General features: G+C 38.4%; 1 protein-coding gene across 2 annotated transcripts in view; it reads left to right on the top strand.

Moving 5' to 3' along the window:
• Positions 1-12,619, top strand: part of KLHL2 (kelch like family member 2) — a 124,701-nt gene that overhangs the window by 86,628 nt on the left and 25,454 nt on the right. For both annotated transcript variants that reach the window (XM_047798218.1, XM_047798219.1), the window contains exon 6: positions 10,234-10,343. In XM_047798218.1, the coding sequence (XP_047654174.1) occupies positions 10,234-10,343 (110 nt within the window). The remainder of the gene's footprint in view (positions 1-10,233; positions 10,344-12,619) is intronic.

Here is a 12,619-nt window from a genome sequence, read left to right as displayed (position 1 = left end):
ACTTAAAAGAATTAGTCATTTTTGTATTCTTACACTCATTGTGATCCTCACTTTTGTTCTGGTAAACTGTGTGCAGTCTCTCTGTCCTGCTTTGTTTGACAGTTTCTCTAGCTGAGATGAATTAGCTGTTTTCAGGGAATTTTTTTTTCCCTGGAGACTAATAATATTCTAGATGAAAGATTCAAAGTATTAGCACTAGTTGGGAAGCTTAGCAGTTATCTAGTCTAACACTTTCATTTTATTAATTAAGAAAATGAAAAGTAGAGATACCTTTATATCCCCCCCCCCCCAAATACTTTGTCTCTCAGAGGTAAGCTGTATTTGGATCTAAAATATTGTTTTTAATCCATGCACTTAACCTCACTTCTCAGATGCAATTCTACACAATATGGAGTATAGAGAAAGACGTGGGAATTTATAAACCATGGGAGGCAAATTTGGGAGAATATAATGCTCTCTGTAAAGGAATTTCATGGGAGGAAGAGATTAATTGTGTTCTGTGGTGGGCATAAGTAGCGTCAGTGTAACAAAATAAGGAGAAAGATTTTAGTGCAGCATGGAGAAGAACCTTCACTTACAGTAAGTACTCAAGGATGATGTGTCTGCTTTGCTCTCTGCTGATGTGTGCAAACCATAGCCAGGTATCCACTGAATAGGAACCTCCAGGTGACTCTTCTATAAAAAAGTTGTGGCCAAATTACATTTCAGATGCCTTACACCATTAAATCTTAAGATTTCCTGTGTCACTACTGAGAAAAATTCTGAGGATTTTGGAAACAGTTAAATTTAGAATTTAAAGAGGAGGAGGAGGAAAAGGGAAGTTGTTATTCAATATAAAGTTTTAGATTTTACAGTGTAAGTATACTTAACACTACTGAACTATATACTTAAAAATGGTTATATTGGTAAATTTTTTTATGTTTTTACCACAATAAAAAAAAAAAAGTTGGGGGGGTAAAGTGAGGAATCAACTGTGACTGAGACTTTATTTAGCCTTGGGGTCAGTGTGGATAATAGAGCCATTAAGACCCAGAAGAAATGAGTTCCCGTCGTGGCTCAGTGGTTGACGAATCTGACTAGGAACCATGAGGTTGCGGGTTCGATCCCTGGCCTTGCTCAGTGGGTTAAGGATCTGGCGTTGCCGTGAGCAGTGGTGTAGGCTGTAGACGCGGCTTGGATCCTGCGTTGCTGTGGCTCTGGTGTAGGCCGGCAGCTACAGCTCCAATTAGATCCCTAGCCTGGAAACCTCCATATGCCATGGGAGCGGCCCTAGAAAAGACAAAAAGACAAAAAGACAAAAAAAAAAAGGCCCAGAAGAAACACAGGAGGTAAGGCAGGTGCCAGGAGGAAGGTGTAGGTGGTGTTAGTCTTGATTGCTCAAGAGATGACTACCAGTGGAGTGCAGTACTAATTTAAAGTATCTCAGACCGGGTACTTCTGGATTTAGCTTAAGCAGTGGCTAAAGACAGTTTAGCCAGCAGAAGATGTTCATTTTTTTGAGGAGCTAATCAGCAGACTCAGCCAGAGAATCTTTGTTGAGCATCAGACCAAGAGGTGAACCAAACTCATCAATGAAAAGATGCATGATGATTGAAAAGTCAAGCCGCAAAACTCAGAACAGGCCAAAGTAAGTAACCAATATGAGTTTTAGAGGACTGCTGGTATGTGTTGCTGGTACATGGGTTGGGGTTGAATCTGTTTAAAAGTGGGCCAGAGGCTGTGATGTGAGTACATCAATTTGTGTGGAGTATTAAGATCTGCCCTAAAGAACTTTGGTACAAAGGCCAGCAAGGTAGGGCAGTTTGGGAGGATAGCAGATGTTTGTTTGCTGAAGTCAAGATGATAAAATGCATTAACTCCCTGAGTAGAGCCAATCTAATTACACTGGCACTTGATAATCTCTTCTTTCTCTCTGAACTAATCCCATAACTGCAATGGGGCATGATTCCCGGTAGTGTGGACTATGTCATGAATATGCCATTTACTCAGTGGCACAGTAAACTAGTAGAGGTAAATCACTAATGCCACAGTGCAAGCTCTGTGGTATAAACAGAGTGTAATCTGTCAGCATTGTGGGGTAGAGGACTGGAAGAGTAGGTGAAGTTAGTAACAGTGAAAACTAGGGTAGTAAAGATGGAGAGGAGGTTGTAGATCCAGGAACTAAGCCTTGATGTGAATACACAGACCTTCCAGGCCCCTTTAGGGTATGCTGCTGGACCCCACCACTCCCACAAAGTCACTTTTCATTTGTGGAGGGATAGAGAATATTTGTGGCATAAGGAGGGAAGGCAAGAATGCGAGATGTCTTAGGCCCATGACCAAAAAACACGTTTTTAACCACGCTGAAACATTAGCAAGTGATAATTTTAAAACAAAGAAATTAACAAAACATCCCCAAACTAAATAAGCCTAAGTAGTTTCTGTCCCCAGTGAGAAAGAAAAGTGTTGAGTCAGAATTTCTTTTAAGTGACCATACTACCCAAAACAATCTACAGATTCAGTGCAATCCCTATCAAAATACTTAGGGGGTTTTTCACACAACTAGAACAGATAATTTTAAAATCCTATTCTTGCATTTGTTGTCAAAGATTAATTAACCATGGGTGCATGGGTTTATTTCTGGGTTCTCTGTCCTGTTCCGTTGATCTTTATTTCTGTTTTTGTGCCACTGCCATGTTGTTTTGATTACTGTAGCTTTATAGCATAGTCTGAAGTCAGGGAGAGTGCTTTCTCCAGCTCTGTTCTTCTTTCTCCACATTGCTTTGGCTATTCAGGATCTTTTGTGTTTCCATATAAATTTTAAAATTATTTGTTCTAGTTGTGTGAAAAATTTCCTTGGTATTTTGACAGGGATTGCATTGAATCTGTAGATTGCCTTGGGTAATATAGTCACTTAAAGAAATATTGACTCTTAACACAACATTCTGAATCAACTATACTTGAGTAAAACATTAAAAAAAGATTCTTCCAATCCAAGAACATGATACATCTTTCCATCCACTTGTATCATCTTTCATGTTTTTCATCAGTGTCTTGCATTTTTCCAAGTACAAGGTCTTTTACCTCCTTTTCTTTTCCAAGCATAATATTATAAGACTAGAAATCTACGAGAAGAAAACTGCAAAAAAACACAAATTTGGAGGCTAAACAATATTAAACCAAACAATCAGTGGATCACTGAAGGAATCAAAGAGGAACTCAAATACTTTGAGACAAATGAAAACGAAAACATGACAATCCAAAACTTGCGGGACATAGTAAAAGCTGCTGTAAGAGGGAAGTTTATAGTGATACAAGCCTACCTCAGCAAATAAGAAAAATCTCAAATAGACAACCTAACCTTACACCTAAAGGAACTAGATAAAGAAGAAGAAACACAACCCAAAGTTAGTGGAAGGAAAGAAATGATAAATATCAAAGTAGAAGTGAAATAGAAGCTTAAAAAAAAGTGGAAAAGAAAGATCTTTGAAACTAAAAGCTGGTTCTTTGTGAAGATAAACAACTTTAGACTCATCAAGAAAAAAAGGGCCCAAATCAATAAAATCAGGAATGTAAAAAGTTAAAACCACCACCACAGAAATACATAGGGTCATAAGAGCAACTATTTCACCATGATCAACTATACACCAATAAAATGGACAACCTAGAAGAAATGGACAAGTTCTTAGAAAGTAGTATCTCCAATACTGAACCAGAAAGAAATATAAAATATTAACAGACTAATTACCAGTAATAAAACTGAATCAGGTTATTTAACCCCCACCCCAAAAAAAGTCCAGGTTCAGATGGCTTCACAGGTCAATTATATCAAACACCTGTCCTTCTAAAACTGTTCCCAAAAAAATTGCAAAAGAAGGAATGCTTCCAAACTGATTATGAGGCCAGTACCATCACCTAATACCAAAACCAAAGATATCACAGAAATGAAAATTATCGGCCTATGTAAGCAATGAACATAGATGCAGAAATCCTCTACAAAATACTGGCAAGTCAAATACAATAATACAGTAAAAGGATCATAGTTCATGATCAAGTAGGATTTATCCCAAGGTTGCAAGGATTTTTCAGTATCCACAAAGCAATTAATGTGATACACCACATTAACAAACTGAAGGATAAAAACCATATGATCATCTCAATAGATGCAAAAAAAGCTTTTGATAAAGTTGAAGATCCACTGGTGATAAAAACTCTCTACGGATCCCGCGTTGCTGTGGCTCTGGCGTAGGCCGGTGGCTACGGCTCCGACTGGACCCCTAGCCTGGGAATCTCCATATGCCGCCTAAGAAATAGCAAAAAGACAAAAAAAAAAAAAAAACCCAAAAAACAAAAACCCTCTAAATGTGGGCAAAGCTGGAACATACCTCAACATGATAAAGGCCCTATATGATAAACCTACAGATAATGTTATACTGAGTACTGAAAAGCTGGAAAACATTTCCTCTAATATCAGGAACAAGGATGCACACCACTTTTATTCAATGTAGTTTTAGAAGTCCTAGCTTACAGCAGTTGGAGAAGAAAAAGATAAAAAGGAATCTAAATTGGAAAGAAAGTGGTAAAAGTGTCTCTGTTTGCAGATGACATAATACTATACATAGAAAATCCTTAAGACCCCAAGCTCATGGATGAACTTGGTAAAGTTGCAGAATACAAAATTAATGCAGAGAAATCTTTCATTTCTGTATACTGACAACCAAGTATCAGAAAGAATAATTAAGGAAGCAATCCCATTTTCCATCTCATCAAAAAGAATGGATGCTACTTTGAATGTTTTTAGTGTGATACTGAGTGAGTTGGTTAAAACGTTAAGGTTGGTAGGATCATGCAGAGCAAGCATGGACTGATGAGAAGCAATAGGAACTGTAGGTGGAGGCATCAGAACATACAAAATAGCAGACAGTGGGCAATGTCGAGTGTAAGCCATTCTGGAATTAGTGAGGGTTGGGCCAGGGATTGTAGCCCAGGGATTGTAGCCCTGGGATATTCATGAGCCTTGCTGACTTGTGGGATGAAGTCAAGCCACATAAATTGTATGAGTTGTTTTAGGTAAGTGGGTAAAATCTTCACGTTTCATGGGGAGAATCAGTAAGTGCTCAATCAAGTTAGATGGTATTAAATCAAGAATATTATTCACAGGACAAACTTGTATAACCAAAGCATTTCAAAGTGTTAATTGGTGCCTTATAGTGTCTTCCAGTGACTGAGCCAGACATCTGGGATATCTGGGTGTCTGTTAGAGCAAGTCTTACTGAACTGCTTGTCTGTTAATAATAGCAGATATTTGAAGATCCATACTGTTGATATAGAGAGGAAGGGCAGGTTTTACAGTGAAATAATTTACTCCTGATGTTGCCCACCACTGCCCTCCACGTTCAGTAATGCTCACATAGTTCCAAACCCTTTCCAAAGAAAACTAAATATGGAGGGGTGAACATTAGATACCAATACCAAGAGATTTTACTAAGGAGAGGTTATTCAGGTAGAAAGTAGATGTGTGTGAAAGTTGGAACCCTTTAAAAATATGGAAATGTTCTTTCTCTACTTTTTGTTTGAGGGTAGTTTTTGGTGCTTAGTGATGGGAGTGGGGTTCATTTGTTTGAATAATAGCTATGCTGTGGTTTTGGCAATAGAGTCATCCCTATGTGTCCTTGGGGGACCGGTTCCAGGAGCCCTGATGATACTAACATCCCTCTATGCTCCAGTCCCCTGTATAACATGCCATATGATGAACACAGTTAGGTTTTGCAGTCTAGGATATGGGAGAGCCAGCCATGCAGTTGTAGTAGTTATCACTTTCCTTGCTCTCTTAACCTCCTTTGATCACTAGTAAAGAGTACGCAATGAATTTAGAACCCAAACTTGACTTTGCATAGACTTCACTAATGCCATTACTTCTAAATTTATGTAATTATTTTTTAAAAGACCCTATCTTTAGCAAGTCCATTTTTCCAATTGATGATGCAGAGGCTTGGGTAATTTGCATAGTCATGATATAGAAAAGTTATGTTGTCTCTGTTGTGTTCCTTATCACTAGAGATTTTCTCCCCCATGAAAAGTATACGGAGGCCAGCAATGTCTTTCTTTGATTCAGGTTTTAAATAAAAGAAGCATGGTATAAAACCCTTAGAGACATATGTTTGGAAGTGAAACTATTTTATGACTAGAAAAAATAAGTTTATACTGATGTCTTTTGTTCAGTAGCTACTATGTACTTATATTTGAATTTTCAAGTTACTGTCATAAATATCCTTACATTTATATGCTATTTATATGCTATTTCACTAAGTTGAATTTATTTCTCTATTTTGGAACTTAAAATACAAAGAATATATGCTTTTCTTATGTTCATTCTATAAAAAGCCAGTCCAACAATTGGAAAAAAGTTTTGCCTTATTTCTTATGTATAAAAAGTTTTGAAATAATTTTTAATGTAAACTTCTTGTGAGGTCAGGAAATAGTAGGATCATATTTCAGATGTAGAAAGGAAGGGACCTTTGTAATTAATCATGATGGTTTATTAAAATCTATAACCCCAAAGAAGACATATAGACGGCCAACAGGCACATGAAAAAATGTTCTACATCACTAATTATTAGAGAAATGCAAATCAAAACTACAATGAGGTACCACCTAAAACCAGTCAGAATGACCATCATGAGTAAGTCTACGAATAACAAATGCTGGAGAGGGTGTGGAGAAAAGGGAACCCTCTTACACTGTTGGTGGGAATGTAAATTTACAATTTACTGGAAAACAGTATGGAGGTACCTCAGAAAACTAAATATAGAACCTACCATATTATCCAGCAATCCCATTCTTGGGCATATATCCGGATAAAACTTTCATTCAAAAAGATACATGCACCCCAGTGTTCATAGTAGCACTATTCACAATAGCCAAGACATGGAAACAACCCAGATGTCCATCAACAGATGATTGGATTAGGAAGATGTGGTATATATACACAATGGAATACCGCTCAACCATAAAAAAGAACAAAATAGTGCCATTTGCAGTAACATGGATGGAACTAGAGATTCTCGTACTAAGTGAAATAAGTCTGAAAGAGAATGAAAAATACCATGTTGTATCACTTATATGTGGAATCTAAAGTATGGCACAAAAGAACCTATCTACGGAACAGAAACAAACTCATGGACGTGGAGGGTAGTCAGACTTGTGGTTGCCAAGTGGAGGGGGGAGTGGGATCGACAGTGAGTTTGGGGTTAGTAGATATAAACTGTTGTATTTGGAGTGAATAGGCAACGAAGTCCTGCTGTATAGCACAGGGAACTATATCCAGTCACTTGTGATGGAACATGATGGAAGATCTTATGAGACAAAGAATGTATATAAATGTATAGCTGGGTCAATTTGCTATACAGCAGAAATTGACAGAATATTGTAAATTAACAATAATAAAATTAAAAAAAATTAAAAACAATTAAAAAAATCTGTAACCTTATCAAAGAATCCCCCACTAGGTTTTGAAGTACTATTGTGAAGTAATACTGTGTTATGAGGATTAGATACTTCTTAAAAATGGGTATTTAATTTTAATCCTCAGTTTATAGTTTTTCAAAACCAGTTTTTCCATTTTGACTTTTGATTCATTACAAGTTAATCATTCATATTCTTTATTAGTGCATTCTTTTCTAGTAATCTTTATTTGTTAGAGCAGCTGCAGGTTTATAGGCAAATTGAATGGACAGTGCAGAGAGTTCCTCCTGTATCCTCCCTTTCCATACAGTTTCTGCTGTTAGCATCTCGCATTGGTGTGTGGTACATTTGTTACAGATAGTCAGCCAATATTGATACCTTTTGTTGTTGTTGTTGTTTTGCTTTTTAGGGCCGCACCCATGGCATAAGGAGGTTCCCAGGCTAGGGGCCCAATCAGAGCTATAGCTGCCAGCCTACACCACAACCACAGCACTGCCAGATCTGAGCTGCATCTGTGGCCTACACCACAGCTCACGGCAATGCCAGATCCTTAACCACTGAGCGAGGTCAGGGATCAAACCCACAATCTCATGGTTCCTAGTCAGATTCGTTTCCACTTTGCCACAACGGGAACTCCTGATACATTATTATTAACTGAAGACCATAGTATATATTAGAGCTTGTTTAGGCTGTATATTCTGTGGGTTTTGACCGGTGTATTATGACCTGTATCCACCATTATCTTCAAGATCAGAAGCCTTTTCCTCACCTGTGTCCAGTGTACTAATAAGCCATCAAAGGGATTCTTGATTTTTCTTAGAGTGTTTTCAGTCTCTAGCATTTCCTTTTGCTTTTTTCTCAGACTTTCCGTCTGTTCACACTGCTCATCTGCTTTTGCATGCTGTCTGCTTCATCCTGTTAGAACCTTTAGTGTGTTTCTCATAGTGGTTTTAAACTCCCAGTCCGATAAACCTAACGTTGCTACCACATCCAGTTCTGGCACTTGCTCTGTCTCTTCAGGTTGTCTTTTTGGCCTTTTGGAATGCCTTGTAATTTCTTCCTGAAAGTCAGGCGTAATGTACCAGTGAAAGAAACTATTGCGAACAGGCCTCTGGTGACGTGGTGGTGAGATGCGAGGAGAGAAGCCTTGTCCAGTGCTTGGGTAGGGCTCTGTATTCATGATCCTCTGGCTCTGCATGGGAACTTCATGAGTGCTTCTCAGCTTCCTTCTCCTTCCTCAGATGGGACAAGATGGTTGGAGCAGGGTAGGGTTGGATGTGCTCCTTCCTCAGGGTTGATGAGGCTCTGCTTAACCAGTTTCTCCTGAGGACAGGCCTGGTTAAGAACAGGTTACTTTGGGAGTTTTAGATTATTTCACTTTTCCTTCCCACACCAGAAGCCAGAGGGGCGTTATCTCAGATATTTCCTGTGGAAACTGGTCAGCTCCTGGAGGTAAATCTCACGATATTGTGGGGATCTCTCTGTGACTGGGTTCCCCTGGGGTTTTTAATTCTCAGAGTCACCCACTCTGAGATTTTATTACCCTAGCACTGGTTCCACTTGTAAGGCTTGGCTTGAATAAGCTGCAGCCTCCTGGCGTGTCCTGTTGATCTCTTCAATCTTGGCAGCATTGATTGCCCTGTGTCCTCTGAAAGGGAAGCAAACAAATCCTTTTTATGGTACATTGAAACACGTATTTGAAATGAATCTTATTTCACCATAGAAAAGCCTTTTCCCAAAAAAAAAATTACCATTAGAATACAGTTAATTGTAAAGACCTAGAAAATACCTAGGATTCCTGCCAGATTTTTACTTTAGAACATAGAACTAACAATACAATAAATGCTAAATTGTTGAATCCTTACTCTTTACCAAACACGGTTCTAGGTGCTTACAAACCATTAATTGATTTAATCCTCACAGCAATCTTGTCAGATAGGGTATTTTTATTATCCCCATTTTATAGATGAGGAAACAAGGCTTGGAGAAATTACAAACTAGCCCAAGGTTTTACACAGAGCTGGGATTTGACTGCCACATTTCCTCGTGAGCTCACACTTTGAAATGAGAGGTGGATTTGGAAGAAAGGATACTTGGTGAATGATTAGGTGGTTTGGTTTTTTTTTTTTTTTTAAGTTTTAAAGTCACTGATTACACTAATAGTCCCACCCCCTTGGGAGAGTGGATATATTTGTGAAATCACAGAAAGGGTTTCTTTCTTTAAGTGTTTTAAGAATTACTAATTTCACTGGTAGTCCCCAAGTCAACTGCTTTCATAGACTTCAGACTTATTTATATAATAAAACAATTTTTTTAAATGGTGGTCATATATTCAGACTGACCAACATCTAAGATTTCTTTGGTCTTTAATTTTCAAATAAAGCCCCTTCTTCTCCTTACCCCATTCTGTTCTAAAGCCCTCTAATGTTTTATGTGATACATTCAAGTGTGTGAATGTACTTTATCTGATTTATGTAATCAAAAGGTTTTATGAATTTCAGTGCTGATAGTCTTACCAGATAAGGAATAGGTAGAAGTTGAATATTACCACCTTATAAAACAGAAGTGATTCACCTGAGTGTACACTAAGGTCACCTTCCTACCCTTGCTTCTGCCTAGTCCTCACTTTGCAGGTGAGTTTACTTGGGTTTGTCTTGTTCTTGCCATGAGGAAGCACACTTGATTTTCTCATGCATAGGTTAAACTAAGAAAAACTTCTTTTAGAGGTAGTTTGAAACTGTGATAATGGAATGTTGGCCTTAATGGATTTTCTTTGTGACCTCCAAACAGAGCAACATTTCGCCGATGTTGTACTTAGTGAAGAATTTCTCAACCTTGGCATTGAACAGGTGTGCAGCTTAATCTCAAGTGATAAACTCACCATTTCCTCAGAAGAGAAAGTAAGTGTATTTTCTTTTTCTCAGTGTATAGTGATACAGTATTCTTTCCTTTCTTTTGCTTTGTTTTTGTAACTTTGGGATCCTATGTGTGTAGTGACAGCCAGTGATCTTTGGTCTGGAAGTTAAACTCAGTTAGTTCACTTATTAGTTGTGTAAGTGACTTTGTATCCTCTCTCCTTAGAAGCTTTCCTAAATTGTTAGACACCAGAGTTTTGTACTTGACCCTATAAGTATGAACTTGCACATATTAAACAATCTGAAACAAAGGGCCTTTTGGGAAATGGGTTTCTTCCCACTTCTCGATACCTGGAAGAACTGTGATCTAAACACAGTTTTCTCAGTCCAAAGTAATTTCACCACCACGTGAGTTGGAAGAAGTCACCCAGGCGGCAAAGTTTAGCTAGTTCCAGACTGAACTTCTTCCTTTAGATTGGCCCCTGCAGCTCCTACCACACCCTCCCCGTGCTTCCTAGTTCCCTTCCAGAGCCTTGTGCAGCTGTGTCTAGCCTCCATCTCTACATTTAGGGTTGCCTGTGTCAGCCACTTGACATATTACTGGAGGGAGAAGGTTTTACTCTTTGGGTGGATTTTTCAACACTTCAGAGGCTCTTCATCACTAGGATAAAGTCAATTTTTTTCTTTAATATGGCTAAGAAGGTATTTTGGGTCATCTCCACATCTTATCTCCTACACTCTGCTAAATACACTTTAAACTCTAATTGTACTGAACCAACTGAATGCAATCATTCTTTCATACCTCTTGGCACCTGAGCCTTCCCTGTAGAAATGTCACAGAGGCTGTTCTGGTTTTCTACGGCTGCATAACAACCACCCCAAAATATAGTAATGCAAAACTATTACCATTTTGTTATGCTCACACTCTGTGGGCAGAATTCCTGCAGGGCTGGGGCTTCACGGGGTTGGCTTGACAGATGGCATGGTCCTGCTGGAGCCATATACCTGAGGCTTCATTCCTTCTGCTCATGGCATCTAGTGGGTCCAAACACCCAGGATGGCTCCTTACTCACCTGTCTGGCTCCTGGGCTATGAGATGATTGGTATCTCTTCTCTCCCTCCCCTCTCACTTTCCTCTCTGTAACCAGCTTGGGTCTCTCATAACATACTCTGTCCAGTAGTCAGACTTCCTCCAACTGAATATTTCAAGAGATTAGAGCAGAAACTGAAGGTGTCTTATGACCCAGCTTCAGAAGCCCTGCAGGCTGCCTCCACAACCTTCTGCTGGTTACACAGGCCAACTCGGATGACTGTGGGTGGTTACCACATAAAGTGTGGTTACTGGAGAAGTGGTTTATAGGGACCATTTTTGGAGACTAGCTCTCTAGTGATGCTGTGCAGAATAGACAAAAAGTGGGGTGAGAGTCAGATAGGAGGGTGTCGAAGTTACCAGTGAGCAATAGAAGTGACATAAGATGGTAGAAATGGGTGGAGAAGAGAGGGCAGAGCTGAGAACTAGTTAGCAGATGGAATTGACAGCACGGTTTTTATGTCTAGCTTCTAGCACGAAGAGGTACTTGTTGACTGAATGAATTAAAGAGTCATGTTAATTATAATGTAGATTATTTTTAGTTTCTCCTATTCCCACATCAAAATAACCTATTTTTACTCCCAGTCATCAGACATTTTCTACAAGCCTTTAAAAATAATTGGGTTATAATATATTCATCAGTCTGGAAGGAAATTCTATAGTCAAATATTGTCTTCAGATTAGCTTATTAGCTTTCTCATAGGTATATGTTGTAATGCCTTTATTATTTAAATTTTCTTAATTAAAAATACATTTTAATATATTCTACTATTATGACAAAAGAGAGTCAGTCTATTTTGAAGATCCTTAATTTAGAAGTATATGGTCCAACATTTGTTTGTAAACCAGAAGAAAAAGCCAAAAAATGAATTGCTGATAAGAGTACATGATTTTCATTCCAGACATCACTGCTTTATTATTTGGGGAGCTTTATTCAAATGGGACTTGAGATTTAAATCTAAGTAGAACCAGATCCAATTTGGAAAGGTGTCAGCAGTGATTTAGGTCATATATTATCAAATTGTCTCTGCTACCACTCAAGTTCAAGAAAATTAAATAAGGCACTTGGAGAGATACTTCGGAAATACCAAGGAAAAAGTACTCACTAAATATATAAAAGAACTAAAAGTCCTTTTGAAAGTACCTACTAAATTAAAAGTAGATCTGTCCTGTGATCCAGCAATCCCACTTTTGGCTATTTATCCAAAGGAAATAAAAAGCATCTTGAGGA

The sequence above is a fragment of the Phacochoerus africanus genome, chromosome 10, assembly GCF_016906955.1.
Source record: "Phacochoerus africanus isolate WHEZ1 chromosome 10, ROS_Pafr_v1, whole genome shotgun sequence".
In the NCBI taxonomy this organism is placed as follows: domain Eukaryota; kingdom Metazoa; phylum Chordata; class Mammalia; order Artiodactyla; family Suidae; genus Phacochoerus; species Phacochoerus africanus.
Note: the sequence above shows the minus strand (reverse complement) of the source record. Positions and strands in the feature narration are given on the sequence as shown.